Source organism: Triturus cristatus, chromosome 7 (genome assembly GCF_964204655.1).
Source record: "Triturus cristatus chromosome 7, aTriCri1.1, whole genome shotgun sequence".
NCBI lineage: Eukaryota > Metazoa > Chordata > Amphibia > Caudata > Salamandridae > Triturus > Triturus cristatus.
Window position 1 is genome coordinate 782,392,289 of NC_140590.1, and position 26,319 is coordinate 782,418,607.

The 26,319-nt window shown below is 46.6% G+C and overlaps 1 protein-coding gene across 3 annotated transcripts in view; it reads right to left on the bottom strand.

The window, feature by feature from the left end:
- UBLCP1 (ubiquitin like domain containing CTD phosphatase 1) overlaps positions 1-26,319 on the bottom strand; it is a 155,972-nt gene that overhangs the window by 102,956 nt on the left and 26,697 nt on the right. For all 3 annotated transcript variants that reach the window (XM_085617587.1, XM_085617588.1, XM_085617589.1), the window contains exon 7: positions 9,498-9,535. In XM_085617587.1, coding sequence (XP_085473713.1) covers positions 9,498-9,535 — 38 coding nt within the window. The remainder of the gene's footprint in view (positions 1-9,497; positions 9,536-26,319) is intronic.

Here is a 26,319-nt window from a genome sequence, read left to right on the forward strand (position 1 = left end):
CAGCTGATCCATAGGGCATTCCCCAGCGTCCCTGGTTGGTAGTACCTGGACGCGAAGTCGCGGCATTTGCTGTTTTCTGCCGTAGCGAACAGATCTATATCCGGAGTGCCCCACTCTGCGAAGACGTCTGAGCACGTCGTCGTTTAGCACCCACTCGTGGTTTTCTTGAACGAGCCTGCTGAGCGCGTCTGCTTGGGCATTCTGCACCCCCGGCAGATGGGTCACCGTGATCGTCAGGTTCCTGGCCACCAGCCAGTTCCAGATCGCCTGTGCCTCCCGAGACAGGGTGCGTGAACGTGAGCCCCCCTGCTTGTTGAGGTAATACATGGTCGTAGTATTGTCCGTCTGAACCAGCAGGGAGTTCGTCCTGAAGGAGGGATGGAACGCCTTCAAGGCCAAGTGTACCGCTCTGAGTTCCAAAAAGTTGATATGGTAAGTCGTCTCCATCGGCGACCATATCCCCTGAATCTGAAGAGGGCCCGAATGCGCTCCCCAGCCCTGGAGAGACACATCGGTCACTATGGCCTGGACCGGAATATCCTTGTGAAAAGGAGTCCCCTTGCAGACATTCCCTGGGGCACACCACCATTTCAGAGACTGCCGAGCGTGTTGAGACAACTGGATCTTGTCCTCCCAACGCCCCCGCCTCTGGTCCCATTGATCCTCCAGACATTCCTGTAGGGGCCTCATATGCAGACGTGCATTGGGGGTGAGAAAGATGCAAGAAGCCATCGACCCCAGTAAGGAAGACACCGTCCTCACCGTAGGAGAGCGGGCTGAGATGAGATGCCGAGCCTTCCCACAGATCGATAAGCGGCTCTCCTCCGAAGGACACACGCTTGCGGTCAAAGTATTGACCGAAGCCCCCAAGTACTGGAGACACTGCACAGGGACCGGCACTGACTTCGTCATGTTGATGTGCAGCCCCAGTCGAAGCAAAGCCGCCGTCCTGTTGAAATGGCACTGGGCTTCCTGGTAAGTGGACGCTTTGATCAACCAATCGTCCAGGTATGGATACACAAACACCTTGGTCTTCTGCAGGTGTGCCGCGACCACTGCCATGCACTTGGAGAACGTCCGTGGTGCAGACTTCAGGCCAAACGGGAGTACTGAATACTGGTAATGGTTGTTGCCTACCAGAAACCTCAGGAACTTGCGATGCTTTGGTGCGATCGGCACATGAAAGTAAGCGTCCTGCAGATCTATGGCGCACAGCCAGTCTCCTCGATGCAACTGAGGGTAAATCTGATGCAGGGACAACATACGGAACTTTTCTCTGCGGATCCACTTGTTTGCTTGACGCAGATCCAGAATAGGCCTGAACTCGTTCTTGTCCTTTTTTCTTACGAGAAAGAACCGTGAGTAGAGACCTCTTCCTTTTTGCTTCAAAGGAACCGCTTCTATCGCCCTCTTGTTTAACAGAACGTCCGCCTCCCGCTGGAGCTCCCTCACCATGTAGGAGGAGCGCACTGGTGGAATCTGTGGAGGCGGGCTGGTGAAACGAAGACAGTAACCATTGCAAACAATATTCAGCACCCACTTGTCCTGCGTTCTTGTCCTCCACTCTGCCAGGTAGTGTTGAATACTTCCCCCCACCGGAGCAGGTAACGGATGAGGGGGAAGTAACTTTTCAGGGCTTCGACCCGGCCGGGCCTTTGTTCCCCGACGAGGACTGATGCTGTCCTCTGCCCCTCTGGCGCTTCTGAAAGGACTGCCTCGGGAACTGCTGTTGTTGCTGGGGCTGTTGTTGGTGGCCCGACTGACGCCCTTGACCTCTCTGCTTGGCGTAGCGCCTGCCCGAGGATCGGAAGGACCTCCTCTGCTCCTTGGGCCTCTCCAGCCCCACCGCCTTCAGGGTTTCCGCCTCAGCCTTCATGCGGGCCATCTCGTCATCCGCATGCGACCCGAACAGCGCGTGCCAGAGAACGGTAAATTGGCGATCTTCTGCTGCGCTTCAGGCTTGAGCGGTGTCAGCCGCAGCCAGGAATGCCTCCTCATGTGTATGCCGTGGCAGTACCCATGGGCCGCCAGCAGCGACACATCCCCCGCCGCACTGATGATCTGATTAGAGACCATCATGCCCTCGTTCAGCACCTCCTGAAAGTCCTCCCTCTTGTCTCTAGGCAGGGAGGCAGCGAACTGTTGCAGGGAGTCCCAAAGGGACCTGTCATAGCGACCCAACAGAGCGGAGGCGCTAGCGGCCTTCATCGTAGTGGCCGACGTGGAGCACATCCTCCTCCCCAAGGAGTCCATTTTGCGACTCTCCTTATCCGGAGGAGCCGTGGACGAAGGCGTCGTAGAGTGTTGTTTACGAGCCGCCGCCACGATAACAGAGTCCGGTGGAGGATCCACCCTGAGGAACGCCGGGTCCGAGTCAGGAGCCCTGTACTTTTTCAGCAGTCTCGAGGGGGCCGGTTTCACCACGGCCGGCGTCAAGAACACCTCCATTGCAGGTTCCTCCAACCCCGGAACCAATGGGAGGCGGGGGCGCGACAGATGAGCCTTATGCAAAGTTTCAAAGATCACAGAAGTAGTGGGAATAGGGGTAGTGACTGATATCCCCAACTTCGCCGCCCCTCTCATCAGCACCTCCTGGAACGTGGCAATGTCATCCACCGGCGAGACGCGGGTAGGGGGCGTCTCCGACAGCGAGGGAGAAAACCGTCCAGTCCCAGAAGAGTTCGTGCCCCTCGAGCCTCTGGAACGAGACCGATACCTCCGTCGTCCATGTCCAGAGCGAGTGGACGATCTGCGCCTACTCCGTGATCGCCTGCGAGGGCGAGAGCGAGATCTCTGCCTGTGAGGAGCCCTCGGGGGCGGAGGCGGTGGCTGCGGTGGAGATGCAGGCCGCTGAGGCACGGGCAGAGGTAGCGGAGGAGGGGGAGGAGGGGGGGGAGGAGGAGGAGGAGGAGGAGGAGGAGGAGGAGGAGGGGGAGGAGGAGGAGGAAGATCAGGCGCCGGTGGAGGAGCCGGTGGAAGATCGGGCGCAGGAGGCAGAGGCAGCTGCTGAGGACGCAGCGGGGACAGATGTTCCGAAGCCCCATCACTCCTTGCAGGAGAGCCCGCACCAGAACTGTCCGGGCTCGCGGCCACTCTCCTCTTCTTGGCGGGCCTGTCCCGCGTGGAAGCCACCGACGGGGAACGTCCGCGTCTCCCCGATCCCCGACTGGAGATCGTAATCACTGAGGACGTGTTCCCCGATGTCCGTGACGTCGAACTGTACGTCGACCTCGTCCGGCGTCTCTTCGCCCTCGACGTCGAACGCCGTCTCGCAGTCGAGCGTCCCCTCGACGTCGAACCATGCCTCCTCGACGTCGAACCATGCCTCCTCGACGTCGAACCATGCCTCCTCGACGTCGAACCATGCCTCCTCGACGTCGAACCATGCCTCGACCTCAGTCGCCGCGGCGTCTACTTCTGCCTCGACGGCGCCTTCTGGTGCTTCGACGTCGAACGCTGGTGTCTCGACGTCGACGTCCGGTGCCTCGACGGCGACCTGTGCCTCGACGGCGACCTGTGCCTCGACGGCGACCTGTGCCTCGACGGCGACCTGTGCCTCGACGGCGACCTGTGCCTCGACGGCGATCTTCTCCGCCTGGTCGGCGGGCGCCGGGATCTCGGCGTCGACTCCGTCAGCGTCGAGCCGTGGGTCGACGGCGAAGGTGGCGAGTGAAGTCTTCCATGGGGCTCGGTACGACTCCGATGGGTTGTCGACGTCGACCGCGACACCTGCGACAGCGACCCGGGTCTCGCCGGCCCCTCTCTCGACGTCGAACGCCGAGGCTGCCGCGACCCAGAGCCCTGGATCGACGGCGAACATACTGGTGCCTTCTCCCTCGCCGTCGCCGCCTTCGACGTCGAACGCGACCTACCAGCCGGTAGGCGCCGTTTCTGCTCCCTGCTCTGCCCGGAGGTCCCTCCAGGGGCTGAAGCATGGGCGGAGGAGGGAGAATGAGACCCGCCATGCCCCGAAGTCCCACCGGTCCTCTGCTGCTCCTGTCCCTGAAGGCTAATATTCTCCCTGTCCCTCAGGGTCCTCTTTGAAAAGGTGCTACAGATGGCACATGTAGCTGGGACATGTGAGGACGACAAGCAGAGGATACAAACATCATGTGGGTCCGTCTTGGCCTTTTTCCTCCCACACTCAGGGCAGTTATCGAACAAAGCCATGCTAAGAGTGGGCCAAAACTGCTCCAGATTGCAGGCAGTAGTTGAAAAAGGCTCTAGACGTCGAATGAAAACACTATTTATCCCAAAAAATCCAATTTTAATCAAATAAACCACCCAAAAGGGTAGAGCTCAAGCTCCAGGGTCCTGCTAGCAGGAGCCGGAAAAAAGAAAGTAACTTTCTTGAAAGTAAGTTGTGTTGGCTGTGCATCCTGGGATACCGGGGGTTTCTGGAGAGTTTCTTAAAGGCACGGTATCCCTTTAGCAGACACATAATGACAGCCTATAGGGCTTGTCTGTCCACCCCTTCCTCTCTATTGTTTAAAGGGATTTTGATGAAGGGAGTGTGTGGTAATAAAGGAGGATGTCAGATGTGAATAAAAATGACATTTAAACTTTATTTTGGCTTTTGTGTTCACTTCAGAGGAAGTGCTGGCCAGTGCAGCCTTGTTGTGATTAGGCTGTATTATTTTGTCTGTCTCTTAAGTGTCTTTGCAGGTTTGCAAATGCGGGACAGCTTAAGAGATATTTTTGATTGCTCCGGGGTCCCCGCACATGGGCGGGGATTATTCATAGATTATGACTATACACAGACATCCCCTACTACAGAACAGTATATACAGAGCCACTTTCCTACAGGGACCTCCAGCATGCCTGTACAGACGCAGAGTGGAACAAGGTATTAGAAGGGCAAAATAGCGTTTCACGCAACATGCATGTTCGATTAATATAATACTTTATAACACAAAAGGCATATCTTACACCAGCGAAGCTCAATAAACATTACAGTGGCGCAGATGTTGCCTGCCTGCAATACCATACCACAGAAGGGGTCCTGTTACACAAGGTATGGAGCTGTCCACGTTTGAGGGAGGATTGGGAATCGGTGGTATCATCACTAAATCACTGCACAGATCGCACTATCCCCTCTGCTGGAAAACCTGTACCTTTCATCTCTACAGTAGAACTAAGACCCAAAAAGCGACTTCCCATTTTATTGCCCTGGGGCTAATTGTGGGCAAACGGCTGATTACCAAAAGGTGTCGTTCCTCTGAACCACCCCCCCCCCCCCCCCCCCCCCCACACTAAAATGGAGGCGCTCATTACAGGTATGGGCCAAGGCAGAAAGTGTCGCTCTGCGTAAAGAGGATGCGCTAGGGTTGCGCACAATACCAATCGCTATACACTTTGACACGATGCTGTAGGAACTACAAGAAATAGACGAAACCCCTGAAACTGCGCCCGCCACTATGCCAGATATGTTTTGAAAAAAGGAACTAGGTGTGTATTGCTGCGACCTCTCACAATTACAATAACCAAAAAGACACTCCTAAATGGTGTGCACAGAACCTACATGTTATCACAAAGATATATTCTCATGCCTACGACTGTTGGGATTTAGGGTGGGCTGTTCAAACTCTCAGGAGGTGCTATGTTAAGTAAAGTCACATCTCTTGTTACATTTTAGTTGTCCCCATCCTTCCTATCTGCCTCCCCAGTTAGCAGCTCAAGCTGCTGTACATTCATGGCCAGGTAACAGACAGAATATACAATTGGCAGCTACTAGCACGTAAAATGAAAGATTTTTATAAGCCGCAAAGTGCGAACCCTACCGTTATATGCAATGACCTGAGGTAACAGTGTTACAATAACAGAATCTGTGCAACATGTGTATAATGATTCAGGTCAAATATGTGATGTATATTGCATATACCGGCTTTGTTCTGTGTTAATAAGAAAAAACAAATGTTAAAAAAAAGAAATGAGTTTCGGACTTCCTGGGGGTCTATTTGGTGTCCAGTTGCAGATGGGCAGCTTCATTATTAAGGCAAGTTTCAGGAGGGCCACTGGCTCTCATTGATTGTCTGGCACACATTTGGACTGCCCACAGTGGCTTGGGTACGGCACTGTCGGACAGCTATGGCTCTTGGAAATTTTGTGCAAGACTGGTTGTAGGAAAGCAGTAGCCGACAAAGGTGAATGTCAAATATGCCTGGTTAGGTTACAGCAGAGATGCTGCTCTAACATGCCAAGTGGGGAGAAGATTAGGAGTGGGAGGCTGAAAGGCACTTCTTTCTTTGCACCACTCACATTTACAGATGCTTGTTCTTTGTCATACAGAGAACTTAGCTTCTCGGTGTGCAGATTGAAGGAAAGTGTCCCTTTATAACATGGCTACCCCCCTTTTTGTCCACTGGGACAGATTTTTTTGAACAGATCTGCAGTGGGTCCCTGCTAAACAGGCCCCAGTGCCAGTGCTCTTTCCCTAAAAACTATAATATGATCAATTGGCAAGGACTTTAGCACGCATGGGTACTAAAGAGGGTCACTATGGGATGCAGAAAATATTATGCCACTCCAATGCATGCAGACTGCCATTGCAGGATGTGTGAAATGGTTCAAATCATTATGGTGCAGCCTCTAACTAGCTCTGGGATGCCTCAGGGTTGCCATGAGCTTTACAAATCCCTTAGCATAGCATTTTGAAAACACGACATAGCACACTGTGTGCTATGCCCCTGTACACTGCATGTATTATATGTAAGTCACGCCTACAGCAGGCCTTAGAGCTTTAAGGCATGGTGATTTACATTACATATGAGGGCACATCTTTAGGAGCAGATGTGTCCCTGTAATGCCTAGTTCCATTGCTAAGCATTGCAAGTGATCAGGAAACCATTTTAAGGTATGTACTGGGTACTGGTCATTACGATTTACCCAGCGACACTGAAAATAATAGTGTTTGGTATCAAACACCTTGTCGAAATCTATACTGGTGTCAGTATCATATTTATTGTGAAATGCGACCAGAGGTGCCCCCTGAAAACCTATTAGTCGTCTAGAATGTTGGCTGACTGGTATCATCTAGCCTGCCACCAGACACATTTCTGACCCCCTGTAGGTGAGAGCCTGTGCTCTCAGAAGCCAGAAACAATGTTTGCTCCTGAGGAAGATGTCCACACTTTCTTCAGCTGGATGGCTAGCGATTTAGCATATCAAGGCGAGAGGCGGCAGGCCTTTGATATGTGACCTTGGCCTTCCCCTAGACCTGGGGAACGTCATCCACTGCACATTTGGCACCAGTGCAGGTGGAAAATTAGGGCACCAGGGCAGGTGGAAAATTAGGTAGTTTGAAGATGTGTCACACAGGCTAGGCACACCCTAAGGTGGGCCACATGAAGTGGACAGTCGAAGAAGGGTTTCATCATCTTAGTTTTGGTTAAACTAGGAACTCTGGGTCAACATTATGCCCACTCCTCGCAGAAGTGGTCATATAGGGGGTGTAGAAACCCCAGGGGAAGGTAGCTCATTGGTTACTGCCCTAAATTCAGTATTTAGGAGTCTCCCCGACACCAGAGCAGCAGATTTGTCTATCTGGGAACAGAAGGTGGAAAAAGAGCCATCGCCGCGAGAACAGAGGACCTGCTCCAAAATTGGCGTCAAACCCTGCCTGGCTGTTGGTACCTCGACCTTTGCAAAGACCCGACTCGTCCAAAAGCTGTGCATGCTCTCAAGCCCTTGGGAGGACTCTCCAGTGCTTCAACAACCACTTAGCATCTCCCTTGAGGTGGAGAAGCCATCCCCCTTCATCTGCATTCACCGACCGCATCTACCTGGTACATCGTGTTGTTGCCCATTGGGTCCACTTTGTGAGCAGCACATAAGGAGGAGGTCTTTGAGGCTCTAGGCGGTCAGACCCGTCTCCCCCTCCGCCCCACCCCCCCAGGTTTCGAGAGACTTGAACCTCCAGGAGCTTCCCTACATCAATACCTTGGGTACAGGAGTACCTGCATCAACAAGGATTATTGGTGTACAGGCATGACACTACAGCCAAGCAAGACCGATCTGCAAGTTGAGAGACTCCAAGGCCATAGAGACCCATGACGAGAGTGGCCCAGTAGTCCTGTTTTCCCCTCCTTTGCAAAACAGACGACAACCATGAGAGCCTAAAACACAAGCAACCCGCCGGACAAAACACCTCTGCACCCGAGCCCCCCAGTCTGGGTCCACGACAACAGACTGTACCTTTGCAGTAGAGAACCGCACGAGCAGAGTCCCCCTTTGAGTTCTGCCGGATTTGCCCCCAAGTTCCCACTTGCAGCCTTTTTGTTGAGGTACCCCTTCCATTGACTTGAACTTGTAGCGCTCGAGGCTACCAATGCGACCAGCCTCTCTGCACTCGCAACCGTTTGCAAGTATATGTATGCAGTGTATGTTTCCCCCATAGGATAACATTACCGCGTTCGAGGCTCAGCTCAAAAAACTTTATTTGAGCATTTTACTGTTTTACTGTAAAATCTATAATCCGAAAGTACTGAACTGATTTTGATGATCTTGGTGTCTAAATTACATTAAAATTTGTTATTTCTCTAAATTAGTCTTGGATTTCTTCTTTAGTGTGAGTCTCTTTTATTGCCGCTGAGTGATAAGCCTAAACTGTTAGAAATCTTTGTAAAGGTTTGAGAAGCCTCTGTTCTCACAGGACTTAATTCTTAGAAGCAAGAGCTCAAAGTCTGTATTGAGAAACAGTCTTTAAGCCAAGCAGTCTACCTCTTCTCTATTTAAGTTGCAAAAGTAGGTCTTCCTTCACCGTATTGAGGGTATGGCCCTTAACCCCCTGTAGCACACAGTCAAAGTTTCTGCCTCTGGTTTCAGCCTTCCACTTCACAGGGGTGAAGAGCTTCTTGAAAGTAAAAGGTGCCCTACAGATATGCTGCAAGGCTCCGCTTATGTACAGTCTTGTGGTACCTGGCCAAAATAAGAAGGAACCAAAAATTTCAAAGTACATTTCATTTGGAGGAGTGTCGCAGCTGTAAAATAATTAACCTCAAGGAAGCTGGCACTCACAATTTATCATGGTCTGCTTATGTGGGCAGTAATGACAGAATATGTACTTAATAGAGCTAAAGACATTTGATCTTAGCAACGAACCAGAGGCTAACATTTTTTTGCTGTTTAATGAAATGGTATCCTGCCCTGCACCCATTACAAAGTCTAATCTGGTAATCACAAAATGACCATGTTATCTCCTCAGACTGCAATACCAAGGTTAATTCCCCATGGAGTCTTCTCTATATAATGCAAGTTAAATCCCAAACTGTGGACACAACTTACTAAGGGTCAGGGATGCCCTAAATATATTTGTATTTATTTATTTGTAAAGCCACTACACTAAACAGATACAAGTCTTTACATATTCCAAATAATTCTTAGTGTAAGTTACAAAAAACCACAAATACAAAATGATTTACAGTACACACACAAAGTGTGTTCAGAAGAGGTTTAGTTTAGCTAGGATAATGATGGTGGTTGTAAGAATCCCGACCTACCTTCATTTTAGCTTCAATCCACTTCATGCTTGTAGCGGCTGCAAAAGAAGATAATTTGTTAAAAAGTATAATGAAGTAGGAAAATTGAAATGCTATACATCTTCATGGTGGGACAGCACACACAATCAAATTCTTCTCCCATAACTGAGATCCTCTTTATGAGCTGCACCCAGATTCTTCAAATATGATTTTTCCTATGACCCCACTGTAGAACCCAGTTCTTTACTGCACCCATCTTTCCTACTTCCCTTCATCCTTTATACTCCTCTCCTTCCTTTACATAAATGACATTTCAGTAGCAACAACCATGCCAGTCTTCATCCGTCTCTCCTCCCTTCACATCAATGACATTTCCCCAGCGGCAGCAAGGTAAATGCTGCCTTCTTTCCCCCATACAAGCAGAAAAAAAAACTACCAAAAAAGGCTGTGATGAAGCTCACAAATACACTGCCCTATTAATAAAGATGAATGGAAAACAGAGCAAGGTGCCACAAGAAGATGCTCTAAATGTATTGGTAGCTAGCATGAGGGAGGAGAGTCTTTAAAGAGAAAATGTGTTCAGTTATGCAAATCGAAAGCATGCGTTTCATATAAAATTAACACACAGATAGTTTCCAATTAATACGTTTTCTTTGTATACTATTACGTTTTCATCTTTCAAAGCTGCCTAAAAATAGTCCTATAAAGAAAGAGAACTATTTTTTAATCCCCAGGAAAAGCTTTCAAAATCAAGGAGTAAACAACTGCCAAATCAAAATTTTATTTAGAGCCCTGGCGACAATTTCATCTGGTCCATAAACAAGACCTCCCTGACTGTCCCACAAAGAATTTTCCAACTGCAGTCCCTTGACAGCAGAAGGAAAAAAAAATGACTGGAAGTCAGCATCGCAATGGTAATGATGAGTATTTAGCAGTAAGTAACATACCTGCTTATGAGAACAATAAGAGCCAGGGGTTCTGCAAATCTGCGTAAACCACCCCAAGCCAATGGAGGTAGTGTTCCCACGCTTCTTAGAGCTCAATAAAATACAAAATAAAAATAGTATTATCGGTTACTTTCAGAGATAGCACATAGGACCAGGTGTATGTACTTCCTGATCACAAATACCGGTCGCATTTTGCGACTAGTATTTCTGTGACTACAACATTTTTATTGTAGACCAACCTATGTGTGAATAGGTTGGTTTGCAAAAAAAGATTCATAATCCACCCTATATTATTAACATTCAAGAGATAGGTCAAAAATTGTGATTCAGTCCTACAGGATGTCACTAGGATGGTGGCTTGCTGAGGTCAACAGACCACTGTCTCTGTGATTGCCTCTCAATAAAGGAAACACATTTTTTTTCTGTAAACGCAGTCCATTTTCCTTAAAGGAAATAAGGCCACCTTTAAAAAGATAGTTTACTGCCTAAACACCCAAAAACTTGTTTTTAACATTCACAAAGGAGAAGGTGCCCAAAAGGACCCCTTCCTATCTGCAAATGATTTACCACCTCCTTGGAGGAATTAGTAACTTTTCAATAGTTGGCAACCTGATTTGCAGTCGCAAAACAATGATACCGAACTGCAATCTGAAAGTGAGACTTTAAAAACGCCTACATTCGGTAACCACTTCTAAACCTATTTTGGGATCTGGTAATCCTTTACTGAATTGCAAAATGGGTTTAGTAAATACCAAAAAACAATTTAGAAGTTGCAAAATTTCACATTTTTGTGAATCGCATGATTTGCAATTGCAAATTAGCTTAGTGCCTCAGGTCAATTCTCATTTTCAGATCAGTGGAAACTTCACCCCACTGCACACTGAGTTTTTAAAGTTTTTTTGTCCTAGATCTCAAACAAGCTGAACTAATCAGTCAGATCAATCATCCCTTCACCGTTTAGTTTTTTTATCGTAAAGAACAAACTAACTCAGACCTGGATGTCTTCCTAGTTAAACAGGGTCCCTGTTTAGCGAGGTCAAAATGAGTCACAGGTCGCTTGTGCTCCCAACTAACGGGGACCTTGCATGGCAGTTTGAGATGGACTGTTCCCAGAGGTACAGGAGCAAGCTTGATTTGCATACAGCGGTTTCCTATTTGGGTGGCACAGTGGGAAAACGCAAGACTGGCGTGCTCCCCCGAGCAACTGCCACAGGCTGCAATTTTTCAACCATTCTTGTTGAAATGACAAATCTAGACCATCTGGAGGAATAAATATATTTAATGGAGTGTCGCCTGGACGATAAAATAACATCCACCACATCCGGCGGGAGAGAGAAGGAACTCAGGTTGCCCTGTTCAATCTCCAGGCATGAAGGTGAAGGCTCTGGAGGTGGGGGTGTAGAACCTGCCTCTTCGACTGCAAGCGTAGGTCTGCCCTGGGAGGGAGACGGAGTGGAGGGTGCGATGAGAGGTGACGTAGATCTGTGTACCACACCCTTCTTGGCCAATCCAGAGCAATCAATATAACTTGGGCCTGGTCTTGGCGAATCTTCCTCAGAACCCGAGGAATCAAGGGTATGGGAGGAAACGCGTAAAGGAGTTGCGAGCTCCAATCCAATTGAAACGCGTCCCCCAGCGCCCCCTGTATCGGATACTGGAGACAGCAGAACAACGGGCAGTGCGCGTTCTTGTCAGTGGCAAATAGGTCCAACCGAGGAAACCCCCACATCTGGAAGATGTGATGGCCCACCTCTGGATGAAGCCGCCACTCGTGATCGGCTGAGTAATGCCGACTGAGACTGTCCGCACGAACATTCAGCACACCGGATAGATGATTTGCAAACACACAAATCTGATGGTCCAGAGTCCAGGACCAGAGTCACAGAGCCTCTCGGCAGAGATGATACGAGCCTACACCTCCCTGTTTGTCAATGTACCACATCGTGGTAGTGTTGTCCGTCAAGACCTGAACCGACTGACCGCGAAAGGAAGGAAGGACAGCCTTTAGTGCCAAGCGTTTTGTCCGCAATTCCAGAAGGTTGATGTGAAGCAACCTTTCCTTTGGAGACCTAAGACCTTTGACCTCCAGATCCCCCAGATGAGCACCCCACCCTAAAGTGGAAGCATCCGTGATCACTGTGGCCACTGGCGGAGGAGGCTGAAAGGGCTTTCCCTGAAACAGGTTGCCCTGGACACCCCACCATGTTAGCTCCGCTGCAGCGACTCAGGAGATTCTGACTTTCTCCCAGAGATCTCCATTGTGTTGAAACCACTGCCTGCGGAGTCACCACTGGAGTGTTCTCATGTGCCAGCGTGCATGACTTACCAACAGTATGCAGGAAGCCAACAGACCGAGCAGGAGTAGAACCTTCAGGACTGGAACAACCGCTCCATCGTGAAACAAAGGAATCATCTCCTGAATGTCGAGAATCCTCTGCGGAGGTGGAAACGCCCGACACACAGTAGTGTCCAGTATTACCCCTATGAACAGACAGCGCTGAGAAGGCACCAGGTGAGATTTGGGTACATTTATTGAGAAACCCAACTTGAACAACAGTTGCGTTGTTGCTTGCAAATGGCGCAACACCAACGCCGGAGACTCTGCTTTCAACAGCCAATCATCCAGGTAGGGGAAAACAGGAACCCCTGACCTTCTGAGATGCGCTGCTACCACTGCCATCACCTTCGTAAAGGCTCGAGGTACGAAAGTCAGACCGAATGGAAGAACCGCAAAATGGTAGTGTTGCGATCCTACCGTGAACCTGGAGATACTTCCGATGCGACTTCAGGATGGGAAGATGAAAATACGCATACTGCAGATCGATGGACACCATCCAGTGTTCCTGTTGCAGTGCAAGAAGAACCTGAGCCAAGGTCAACATTTTGAACTTTTCCTGCCTGAGGTAAAGATTCAAAATCCTGGGGCACAAGATCGGTCTCAATCGACCGTCCTTTTTGGGGATCAGGAAATACCGGGAGTAGCACCCCTGACCCCTTTCCTGCTCCGGAACCACCTCTATTGCACCTTTCTGTAACAAGGTAAGAATTTCCTGCTGCAAAAGCAGCAAGTGGTCCTCTGAACACCAACCCTGGAGAGGAGGGTAAGGAGGAGGAAACTCTAAAAAGGTGAGGGTGTACCCCTTCTCTACAAGATTTAAAACCCAACGGTCAGAAGTAATCGATTTCCAATCTTGTAGAAAATGGGACACCCGACTCCCTACCGGACCAACATGTTCTAAGATGGGGGATCTAGAACTGCTTTCCGGAGGCACCAACAGTGGCAGGAGGAGGACTGCTGACAAGCGGCTCCTCTAAGATGGTCCCCGTTTTTACCCCTGTACGATTTGCACAAAGGATTCTGCTGTTGGCCCTGTTGAGGTTGCTGGCAGCCCTTCCAAAACCTCAATACCGCTTGTGGCCGTATCCTCTAGACTGCGTTTGAAGGCCCAGAGATCTTGCAGTCGCTCTGCTATCCTTAAAGCTTTAGTGCCAAAAAGTCTCGAACCATCAAAGGGCAAATCCAACAGGGTTACCTGACCATCAGGAGAAAATCCAGATGACCTCAACCAAGCTGGTCTCCTTGTTGCTACTGAAGACCCCATCACACGAGCCACAGAGTCAGCCGTGTCCAAACCTGATTGTATAACTTCACGGGCTGCAGCCTGAGAGTCAGAAAGAGCCTCCAGGAAATTATTCCCATCATACTCAGGCAACCTTGGAGCCAGCTGCTTGACAGAGTCCATAAGAGCATGGATATGTCTCCCAAGTAAACAGGTAGCCTTAGTGGACTTTAATGCCATACTCGCAGAAGAAAATACTTTCTTTGCCAATTGTTCAATTTTTTTTTTAGAATCCCTATCCCCTGGAATAGTTGAGAATGAACCAGAAAATTGTTTTGAGCAAGAAGCCTGGACCTCCAGACTTTCAGGGGATGGATGCGATGAAAGAAACGCAGGATCCCCAGGAGCTGGCCTGTACCTCCTTGCAATGGACCTTTAAACTGCGGGAGCAGTTAAGGGTTTTTTCCAGACTTCTAAAAAAGGCTCGGATAAGGCCTCATTGAAGGGCAGAAGTGGCTCAGAAACTGCAGCAGATGTATTTAAAACCTCTGTTAGAATCTTAGATTTCACCTCAGCTGTAGGTAACTGCAGATCAAGCAACTCAGCTGCTTTCCTTATTACAACATGATAAGGAGCAACATCATGTAATACTCCAGCCTTAGGAGATGAGAGTTCATTCTCAGGAGAAATATCCAACCCTCTGGCCTCCTTTAAACCTTCAAACTCGTCCAGAGACTGGACAATTTCCCCTTCCTCCTGTTCCCGTCTAGATTCCTCCTCTTCATGCAGCCTCTGTACATCACTCCTAGAGCTCTGCTTCAGTATCGGCGTCGCCAGACGCGGCGCCGGTGACAACGGCATCAGTGGCTATGGAGGACCTTCAGTTTCAAACATCAGCGATCGTATTCGAGGCGGCGCTGACTCGACAGCTGAAGGAGACCGAGGAACCAGAGTGGAAGACCTCGGCGCCGGAAAAATGCCAAGCCAGAGACATCGGCAAGAATGGCACGAAGGGCGCCTGGGCATACTGGTGAGGTACACCCAAATTAAAGGCCAAAGGATCCACAGGGCCCGAAGGCGCACCAGATGGGTTCGAGGCTCTGGGAAACATGCCGAACATCGCATTTAAATAATGCGTAGGGTCCGTTCCAGGACCAGGAAAAGGAGGATATGGATCCGTACGTTCCTTATTGTGAATGACTAGACTGAATTGAAAATACCAATAAAGTCTGTTTAAAAAAAAAAATGGATCTGTACCTTCCTGAGCAGGTATCACCTGAGGCTGATCTGGAATTTGCGGAGCCGGTGAAGACGGCACTCACACAGGCGAACCAACACGAACATGAGACGACTCCCTGGGTGTCGGAGACTTACTTGGAGCCGGAGAACCTTTAGACGTCGAAGAGCCCCTCGACGCCGGGGACATCGGAGCCGGAGGTTGAACCTGCGTTGCCTGAGGAGAAGGAGTAGGAGGTGGAGATACAAAGTCTTTCCTTCTAAGCCACTTAGCTGAAGAAGGCGACCTCGAAGCCTTGTTCTTCGCCGAACGGCGCCAAGAACCATGCCTCTTCTTCGACTTCTTGTGTTTTCTCGACTTCAAAGTGTGAGAAGACGACGACTTCGCACGCTTTTGACCCCTCTTCTCCTTTCTGGCTATAAAGAGTTTAGCCTCGTGTTCTTCAAGGGCTTTCGGATTCATCTTCCTGTAGCTTCGACACCCTTCGAAGTCGTGATCGGAAGATAAGCACCACAGGCAATCATCATGGGGCTCCGTGATCGACATGTGGCCGCCACATTCCCTGCAGGGCTTGAATCCGGACTTCTTAGAAGTAGCCATCTGAAATCTTCAAGGAAACAAAGTATTCACAAAGAAAATGGAGAGTCCCTAGAAAAACCGTTACGCGTAGATAGCGTGGAAAAAAGGGAACAGACGTCAGCACGCCGACAAAGTCTTCTTATGGCTCCGATGATGTCATACGGAGTCGCAAGCAGAGCAGTGCTATTATGACGTCCTCATCGGCATGGGAGAGCTAGGAAAGAATTTCCATGAAATGCTGGCGCAGGGGATATTCAAAAGGTGAGGAATCCGCAGGCAGAAGTATCCATCAGAAATTTGCGAACGGTATGTTAGGGCATATAGGTTACATCATCACCCCCCCTGCCCCCCAAACACAGAGTCTAATGAAGAGGATTGGTAAGATGTGCAGGAACCAGCTACAGGCCAGCAGAAAGTCAACAAGAATACAGAGAAATCTTCATCAGCTGGCCCCCTTACTCCATCGAAGAAAGGATTGGGAAGAGAAGAGTTTGTCTGCACTACCTGAAATAAGCTAATGCTAAATCTTTTCTGGAGCACTATATTGCTTTAGAGACTGTTACATTCACCAAAAATATTGTTGCCTTTCATATGTATAGAATTTCAAGGACAATGAGCCATTCGCCAAGAGCATGCTGGAACTTCAATCATGTTTTCTGCCTTCCATGGATACTATTTTTGACACTGTACCGACCTGCCAGCCTCTTAGTTAAGAAGTCTGATCTTGTTGAGAGTTGTTCAGATACAATCTCCTAGAGAAGGAGTTCTAAACCTTTCGTGGTCTGTGGACCCCCACTAAATCATTTCTGAAATCAGAGGACCCCCAGTGAGTAATTATTGGAAGCTAGGGATCCCCGGCCCAAACAAATTCTATGATTTAGACCTCAAAACAATACACAGAAAAACAAAAACTATTATACCATTAAAAAATGCTCACATATTGAAATAGTTTGTTTAATTCACAATCAAATATAGAAAAAGGTTTCACCTTTTCAATTTTGCATCTGTGTGTGTATAGACTTTATTAATTTTAATTAATTGTAATATTATTTTATTTAATAAAACAGTTGCAGACCCTCAGGGGTCTCAGACTACAGATTAAAAACCACTGTCCTGGAGGACCTCAGCACGTAGGAGGACTGTAGGGATTTTTCCCAAAGCGGTGCAGGAAGTGCCACTGCAGACAGGGAAGGCAACCAAATCCAAGAAAGATTTTTTAGGGCCATCAAACCTAGAGCCAGCACCTGCTGACGACATAAGGGGTGGCATGCCTTGAAACTTAATTCTCAATATTCTAAGTCCTATCTTTGTCAGGCTCTTCACCACGCTGCCAACCATTCCCTTGTTTCAGTTCTTCTTCTAACCACAATTCCAATGTCATGATGTATACGTTTTGCTTTGGACTTCTGTCGTTCTATCATTTATGTTTTTTTGCGCACTTCGCTTTTTTCCCCCTCTCTTGACTACCAGTATCTCCTTCTCACTCTCTTGAGTTGTGAAGTTTTTTTGTACTTAATATTGGTAACTAACCCAGTATCTCTCTGTAGTTCATCTGGATTAATCGGTGGTCAACAGTGTGGCTTGTGGGAGGGTCAATCTTTTAGCCCTCACCCCAGAGAATAGTAGAGGTAAAGGTTCAGAGGCGGTCTGATGCGGGACGAGGTAGGTTCACTCACAGGTTCCCTACCTTGACTAATCTGTGACTACAGTAGGGAGCCTGGTATCATATTGGGTTGGGAATAGGTGTCGATGATGAAGCATGCCACTATTAAGTGGGTGAGGTGTCTACTCCCAAATCTTTGGATATCGCCTCCCACCCCCGACTGTCCCTTCTGGCAACTCTATCCTAGCTATAACACTTTAAAAGTGTGATTACAGTGAATTGTCCGTGTGAGAACACCAAATAATCAGTGCAATTATGAAAGTAAGTGGAGTGGTGGCTTTTCAGTTTAGCACAACATCCTGGAACTATGCTAGACCATGCCTTTCCTGAACTATTGCTCGACTTCCCAGATATATAGACCACTTGAGAAACAAACAAAAATCAAATTACTTTTGGGGCAGGGGCAAAAGGATGTCCTGCTCTTCCCTGGAGGTTAGGTATGGAATCAATGAAGCATGGGATATCTGGACAGGTTTTTCCAGTTCTGAATCCACTGTCTTCAGAAACAAAAAACTCAAACATATGCAAATGCCCAAGCACCATGTACAGCCATAGAACAGAATATAGTAAATATGAAATATGCAGTACATATACAGGACAACTAGGTTTGTTTCTTTGCTCCTAACCAATTATTGGCAGGGGATCCTTTGCAGCTACTGTGACTTGCAACGATGTCCTGCAATTGGATCACCCAAAGTTCCCATAGCCAAAGCACCAGCTTATTATTGTCTTCTACAGTCAATTTGAGGGGGATCAATAGAAAAAGAAATTGTGGCAGACTAATATAGTTGCATTGCCTTTGCACTATTCCAGTGCCCCTATGCATGAGCAAGGAAAAAAAATCTCCAGTGAATAATATTTCTGAAATTGCTGGAGACATCAAAGGTCTTAAATGCGCTCTTGGGGCTAAAGAACTCAGAGTGAGAAAGCCGTTAAGACCAATAGGTGTTCTCTTTGTACGCTCCGCCGCCACTACTTTCCCAAGCAGTATGGAATTCTTGGTCACAGATTGGGTGTGGCTATGTCAATCCCTCCAGTGATTGTTCTGATCAGGTGGCGGTATGCAAGGCTGACACCAGGTTCAGTTGTTCATTTGGAAAAATGTACTCCTCGTCACCTACTGAACGAAAAGGCTCCAATATCAGAGTATAAAAAATGGTTTACTAATGCCATCAAAATATCCTGAAGTGGCTTCCTTATTTTGCTTGCCGAAAAAAGATACTTCTAAATGAAGATCATGCATAGATTATAGAGGATTTAATCAAGTAATACTATAGGATATATATATTCTCTTGCCATTATTTTAGACATAGTAGAGGCTGTTATTGGGCAAAGATTTATCAAATTAGATTTGAGAAGAGCACATCACATTATTCGCAGTAAGGATGGAGACAAATGGAGAACTGCCTTCAGAACATCTTTCAGCATTAGGACTACAGTTGTGCCTTTTAGTCTCTAATGCTGCAGCAGTTTTTCAGCATTTGACAGACTTCAATATTTCTGATTTCCTATTGCATCCAATAGAAGTTTATCTTAATGACATTTTCTATATTTTCTAAAGAACTAGCTGCGCATGTTAAGAGAAGTTCTTTCAAGATTTAGGAGACATCAAACCCTGGCAAACTGGATAAATTACCTTTTGATCAGATATTTATAAACTGCTCAAGATTTGTTCTATTCCCTGAAGGACTAGCAATGTATCATCACAAAATCTTAAAAGAATTTATTGGAAAGCTCAGTTAAGGAGAAACAATATATTCTTGGGCTAGAAGATTAGTCTGTACATTTTAGACCCAATTGTGTAAGAAATCCGAAATCCAAAGACTTTTACTTCAGGATTCAATCAGTAGACCAATAGGCAGACAAATAATAATCCATACACTAGAAACCTATTTCTGCTGTTCCGTCAATGCCTCCCAAACCAATTGGAAATCCTTGCTACCAACAGCAGAATTCAAGTACAATAACTCAATACATTCGCAATTAGGATACAATTTTTTTTTTTAAATCTTAGGGGTACCATCCTCAAGTCTTTTCACCTTTTTCTAACTGAGTTGGTTTCTGTCGTCAACGATATAATGAAAACTAAATCCAAGACGAAGATGAAATTAATGACTCATTTAGAAACAGGTCAAAGGATGGGAAAGCAGGAAGATCAATAAGCACAGAAGACCCACACCAATCCATAAGGTTGGAGACAAGGACTGGAGCTACCTCTAAGAAACTACCATCTTCTATTAAACAATGTAAACGATGTCCTATATTTTATGGTATATTTTCAATACCCTGTAGAATTAATGAAGTCACCGGTGAAATTGCCAACTTCTTGGAAAAGTCACCGTTTTCAGGTCTCCTGCTTGAAAACAGATGTTTACCACCAACTGTCTCAGAAGAGACAAAATAATCTGACTACCCCAAATAATTAACGGTCAAGAAGAGTGAGGTTGATAACATATGCGATTCCTGTATTTAGAGGCAAGTTGCAATTTTTCATAGACTGAAATTATTTCTTCCTCCTGAAAGACTGCGGCAAAATTCCTCTCTGATCCATGCACCTCATCTAGTACAGTGTTTTTTGTTTAAAAAAAAAATACACTGATAAACCCGGTTATCCTGTATGGGGCAAAGTGTCACAACTCAGAGTTATATCTGTGAAGACTAGGATGCTTTCTCCTTGTGCTCTCTGTCGCCATTACTCTTTACTCATGTCCTCGCTATCAGATCAGGAGTGGTTGCGTCAACACTGCCAGTTTATTATGATCAGGCTGAGGTAAGCAAGCCTTACGTCTTGCCCGGACGAATACACGTCTTCCTAAATACATGCAGTGAGGCATTCCAGCTTGCAAAGAAGTAAGTAGATGCCTCCAGCATTGTGGTTCGTTTAAAACATTCAGCACTCTTTCTTTCTGACAAGCTTGTTTCCTTCTGGTGTTTAAGTGGTCCTGCCATTATAGAAGTTTCTCTCTTCTGTGGAGCCTGTTTGGAAGTGTTTTGTTTGAATCCTGATAATGATTCAAGTGAAGTGAAACTACTTCTCAAATTACTTCGAGAGAAAGTAATCTCTATATTGCATTGTCCTGATCTTCCCAAACCAATATAATGGAAATTCACCTGTGTATTTTCTGTTCCACGTCAACTTTGGAGCAGCATAAGAAGGAGTTTGTGCAGCCTGATGGATGAATCACAGTGTGGCTCTTCCCTCTTGTTGCTTGCTCTAGAAAGCAATCCTCCTCCCCCATCATGCTTCTTTCTGCTTATAGAAGTCTCTTTTTCTGTATTCAGATGTTTTCCTACAACAAACTGAAGTTTTCTTTAATTTAGCTTACCAGTTCCTTGCTCTTTCAATCAGTCATTATGGAATCAGTCTAAGAATTGGCACTAATCAGGCTTTACCTTCGAGATAAAAGGTGCCTTGCAACCTCAATCAAAAGACCAGCCATCAACTCTCCACTAGTAGGGGAGCATCAGAAATCAACTCTCTGCTGGAAAACACGTTGTCTTTTCATCCCAGCATAGATCAATGAAGATCAACCAACATCATAGTAGAGGAGCGCAAAAAACCAACCGCTTATATGGGGAGAAGTTCTCCCTTGCCTCAGTTATACCCTTTCACTTGACTTGAGGGAGACTGAAATCAAAAAGCAGCATGGCTTTTACATTTTTAAGTTAGGACATTCAAAAGAGCTAGAGTGCATTTCTTATCTGGTGTTCAACCATTTTCTATTCCAACTCTGAATGATCAGTGGTACAATAAACACCAGCCAGTACAGTCAAAATTCCAAAGGAGCTTCCACATTTAATCCGGAATTGTTTTGGCTATCCCGGTTTGAAGACCTAATCATTTATCTTCTTAAGAACGTATACGTCAACTCTGGATTGCTGTGAAGCAATTTAGAAAATGTGTACTTTTGTTGCTTGTCACATTCTATTTTTATACTGTTTAATCACAAAATCTGGAGGCTTCTTGGTAATAGGCAGTGAAACAGCTTTTGAGCAGGGCAAAGGTGGAATATTTGTGGTGACTAAGTGGTCTAGTTTTATGTCAAGTGCATAAAAAAGACTTGTTTATGATAATCGCATTTGCAGATGTTTACACTTATGTGAATTTTGTTAAAGATCACTGTCAACTAAAGGTTAACGTAAAATCCAAAAGAAAATAATCATTGTCAAAGACAAAAGAATTTGCTTTTGACCTACTGCTTTTACAAATGCTTTCTGTATGTGTGTTTGCCAATGCTGTTTAACATGTGCAGAAATTAAATGCACAACAACGCAAAAGAGACTTCTGTATGCATCACAGTGTGCGTGCATTCGGAATGACGCGGGCAACATTTTATTATTTTTTCTTATGTACTATTCAAGGCTGGTGGATGCCACTTGAAGCGATAAACACATTTTTACATGTGCAAAGGTGCCTTTTTGTTAAAATTGAATGGTCTGGCAGCAAATGTCAGCTGTTTGCCTCCCGCCCCCATAAACTAACACAAAAATGTTTTGGGAATTTTTCCACTGTGACAAAACGGTTTGGGGTCACCGAAAGGTGGAGAAGTCACTGGAAGGGATGAGAAAAAAACAAAAGTGAGAGCAACAAAGGAGCTTGAGTTCTACAACAAAAGCCTGGTGGAGGAAACGAGGGATGAGCTAGTGGTGTGAGGAACTTCATTGATCCAGCAATATCTACCTTGGTGTGGTGCAGCCACTTCTCTGCCCCAGCAGGTACCGACCGCATCATCCCAGTTCACCATTTTGCAGACTATCTGTTCCACAGAGGGAGCAACTCGCCAGGAAGAATTCACTGAGTGTCCAGGAGCTCAGCGCCGTTGATCCATCCATTCTTTGAGCCTTTCAGGAGCTTCTCTGTACCAATACCCGGGGTATCCGAACCAGTTGCAAGCACCAAGGATTCGGATGACCTTGGTGTCTAAAATTATATACAAATCTGTGCTATTTTTCTAAATTGGTCTCGAGTTTCCTCTCGAGTGCATGTCCCATTTATAGACTCTGTATACATCAAATGCTTAACGCTGCCCTCTGATAAACCTAAAATGCTCACCCACACTCCCACAAAGACAGCATTTGGGATTATTAATTGAAGCTCTGTAAGCCAATACGTGTCGTCTATACTTTATCTTGGATTCTGGCTCCTGGGAGTGTTCACATCTCCTGGCATGGGGTAAGATTCCGGTCTTGGTGGCATCAGCTGTAAGCTGTCGGCCAGGGCATAGGAAAGGCTGGGGCATCTTCCTCCGGCTCCTGCAGCTGTTGGGGTGGAAGGATCCTCTGTCTGTGCGGTGACCTTCACCCTCTGACCCCAGATATCACCCACGGCCTCAGATTATCATCTTCACCGTCCCAGGCCGAGGGAGAGAGGGCTCTGAGCAGGTGTCTGCGCAGGCTTAGGCCCTGCAGACTCCTTCTTAGCTCCAGAGACCAACTGGGGCTCCACCTCCAGTGTCCTCAGATTAAAGGAAAAGGTTTTCATCAGGAGCGTTGTTTCATCATGCAGCTGTAGCCACATTTTAGGTATACAGGTCACTGCCCTGCCCTGTTTGATCTTAAGGGTTTAGTAACAACTTTTTTCACGTGCACTTTATTCATTTTAGTTCTGGTCCTGAAGAAGCGCCAACGACCCTTATGGCGACACAGGCGCGAAACATGTTGACCTATGACCTTTTGACACCTGGGCATAGTGTGCCTCTTGGACAAGATTTTATGCAGCAGTTGATCTGCAAAGGGTATACAATTTATACATTCGATTCATGTTTACCCTTTATTTAATATATTTTCATATCACCTTGCACACACCCTTTTTTTACCCTTCTTTAGACCCATACCCCACACACCCACATGCACCATCCGGCAGTTCTTTAAAAGATCTCCGACAAAGAGACCCTTCGGGGGACCCGTGGGGAATTGCAGCGCCGGCCCCACGAGGAGCAACTGCCCGATGATGAAGCATGACACCTCTTGGGGTGTGTGAGGGCAACAGAGGAAACACCAATGGTTGTTCCACTTGACTATTGGGTCACTTTTACCTAGGATGTCTTTTGTTCCTTTTCTTCTTCTTTTTTACTTCTTCACCCCTTTTTTTCTTGTCGCACGGGTGACTATTTGCACCCTCGAGCATGGGTGACATTTTTGCATCCTGCCATAGGAACAGTGTCCCTTTGTGAAATTGAATGTAGACTTTGGGAGCATGGACACTGGACCTTGAATAGCTCCTTGGCCCCCCCTCTTTTATTTGTGATATAGTCTATACTTTATACACAGTGTATCTCATTTTGATGCACTACATAAAAAGCCAGCTTCCTACAGGGAGGAAGCGACAACACACTTTGACATGCCCTTACTGTAATGGCAGCTCAGTTTAGCCAGGATCACATATGTCACACTGGAAGCCGCAATTACAACAATGAGATTAACAGCAGTTGGCTGAACAGACCACACAACTGCTCTTCAATAAAAAGCATAAAAACACAACTTTGTTCATACAAACCACGCTACCCAAAAAAGCATTAAAGCATCTAGCAGGGTATGCAAATGCACATACCTGCACCAGCTGCATAAAACATACATGGAATGAGAAGATGGATGAACTACCATGGTTCAGCCCTCCAACCTCATCGTGCAATACCACAAACCACTGGGTCAATAGGATGGTTCATTGCAGCGAACGTATGCCATTAACAGATGCATACATCTGAAAGTCGTAAGTTTAAATCCTGGCAAGGTATACACATTCTTCCATGCTTCCAAGGATAGCAAACTTAGTACCATAAAACAGGCAATACCAACATCTATTATTTACAGCACTTGGAAACTGCAGGTTTGTGGCATGCACAGTTATATAAAAAAATAAAAAAAACAATTATACTTTTAAGTCTGTCTCACTTAACCAAAAAAAAGCACATTATTTCACCCAAATGTAGCACAGTCACAAAGCTATTCAGTTTGTGTTCTGCAATGGAAACCTCAGAAGGGTTTTCATGGTTGGCCTGAATAGCCAAAAGTACTGCGTTACCATCCTAATGGCCAACTGTGCCCGATTTAAAGCCCAATAACTATAACAATGAGGAGGTATTAAGAAGAGAAAGCACACAGAGCAACAAAGAAATAAGAAGGAAATTATATCACACATTTGAAGCTGATCATTTTGAGTGATTTGAAAGTGACGGCATGGGGAAATTACATGACGGCAGGAGCAGCATTAAATACTGTGAAAATGAAGACTGGAATAGTGGCATCTTGCTCAAACAGTGGCATCTCACTAAAACTGTGAGAGCACAACAAAGATTGAGGTAGGGTCTTAATACTCATAGATGCTCCTACTAAAAAGACAACACATTGAAAGGAGGAAGTGATATCTAAAAGAAAACTCAAGAAGTGCTACTGAGATACACCCGATCATGCTACAACCAGCCAGTCATCCACCAGAGCACTACTCAGAAAGAGTGCCCATAATTCTGTACTGCACCAACGGTGTTAATTACATAGGTAAAGCTCACACTGGGCGTCCTTCAGTAATAACCTGTGTCACTCCAGCATTTTCAATGGGATGAAGTCTATAATGAATGGGTGAACAGGGCAATGACAACAACACATTGCTGAGGGGAGTTGGGCTACAGGGGCACCCTGCATTTACTTGGAGGCGACACAAGGGGTTGATGAAGCACTGGTCATCAGAGCCGGAATTCTGAGATTTTGAGTGTGAATGGTCACAAGACATGATAGGCTGGCACATGATGAATAGGAGCGTGTGCCTTGTTATGTTAGAACAGGCCAGCATCCTTCTGCATTGTGCTTCTTGACTGTATGTTGGTTGTGATAACTTCTGGATCACAAGAAGATGGGATTACAAAAGCTGCTGTTTCTGTGCTTAGCTTGTCTGCCAAAATTTAGTAATTTTTAATGATAGAAAGTAGATCACTTGGGCAGCAAAACTACTCTACACCCTATTCCACTCTACTTCAACAAATCCATTCTCTGACACACTAACCCCGCCCACTCCACAACACTAACGTTTAACACCATGAACAGCAGCCACACTGGCGTTCAACATGGCGACAACACATTGCCATTAGGTGTTGTATAGGTGAGACCTATTGGCTTTGCCAAGGCTTGTTTATATATGTCATCGACCTCTAAGGTAGGCCTCCTGAGCCCAGGAGGCAGGGTGAATTATATTACACATGTGGACATTTAAGTGCAAGTGTATATGGCCCTATAGTATCCTCTTTCCCTTAAGGGCTACTATAAGTGTTCAGGGGCAATAGGCTAACAAAGAATGGCACCCATGCAACCCGATATTGCCAGCTCCATTAGGGTCCCACTGAAAAGTGTCATGTTTGGTATCAATCAACGTGTCTCATCAAATCCGGCTTTGTCCCAAAGTCAGATTTAATGTGACACGCACCCAGGTGGCTACCTTAGAGGTTGCCCACCTGGATGCCCCAGCCTTTCCTATGCCCTGGCCGACAGCTTACAGCTGATGCCACCAAGACCAGAATCTTACCCCATGCCAGGAGATGTGAACACTCCCAGGAGCCAGAATCCAAGGCCTGTCTTGCAATGAGGTGATACCACCCCCCTGCTCCCCCAACAGGATGACTAGTGAACATGAGGCGGAGTAATTTTAAAATTTAAGTAAACCATTGTGTGGTAGCACACTGTCATTTACAGATTGCACATTTTCCATTGAAATGGCCACAAAATTTGCATAGACATACAGTTTTACTGATAAAACTATATAGCACACATAAGATAATGTGTGGAAATAGGCCTTCTGTGAATGCTTATCATTTGTGCATCACATAGGGGGTCATTAGGATGGCGGGCGGATCGCCACCGCCGGGCCGGC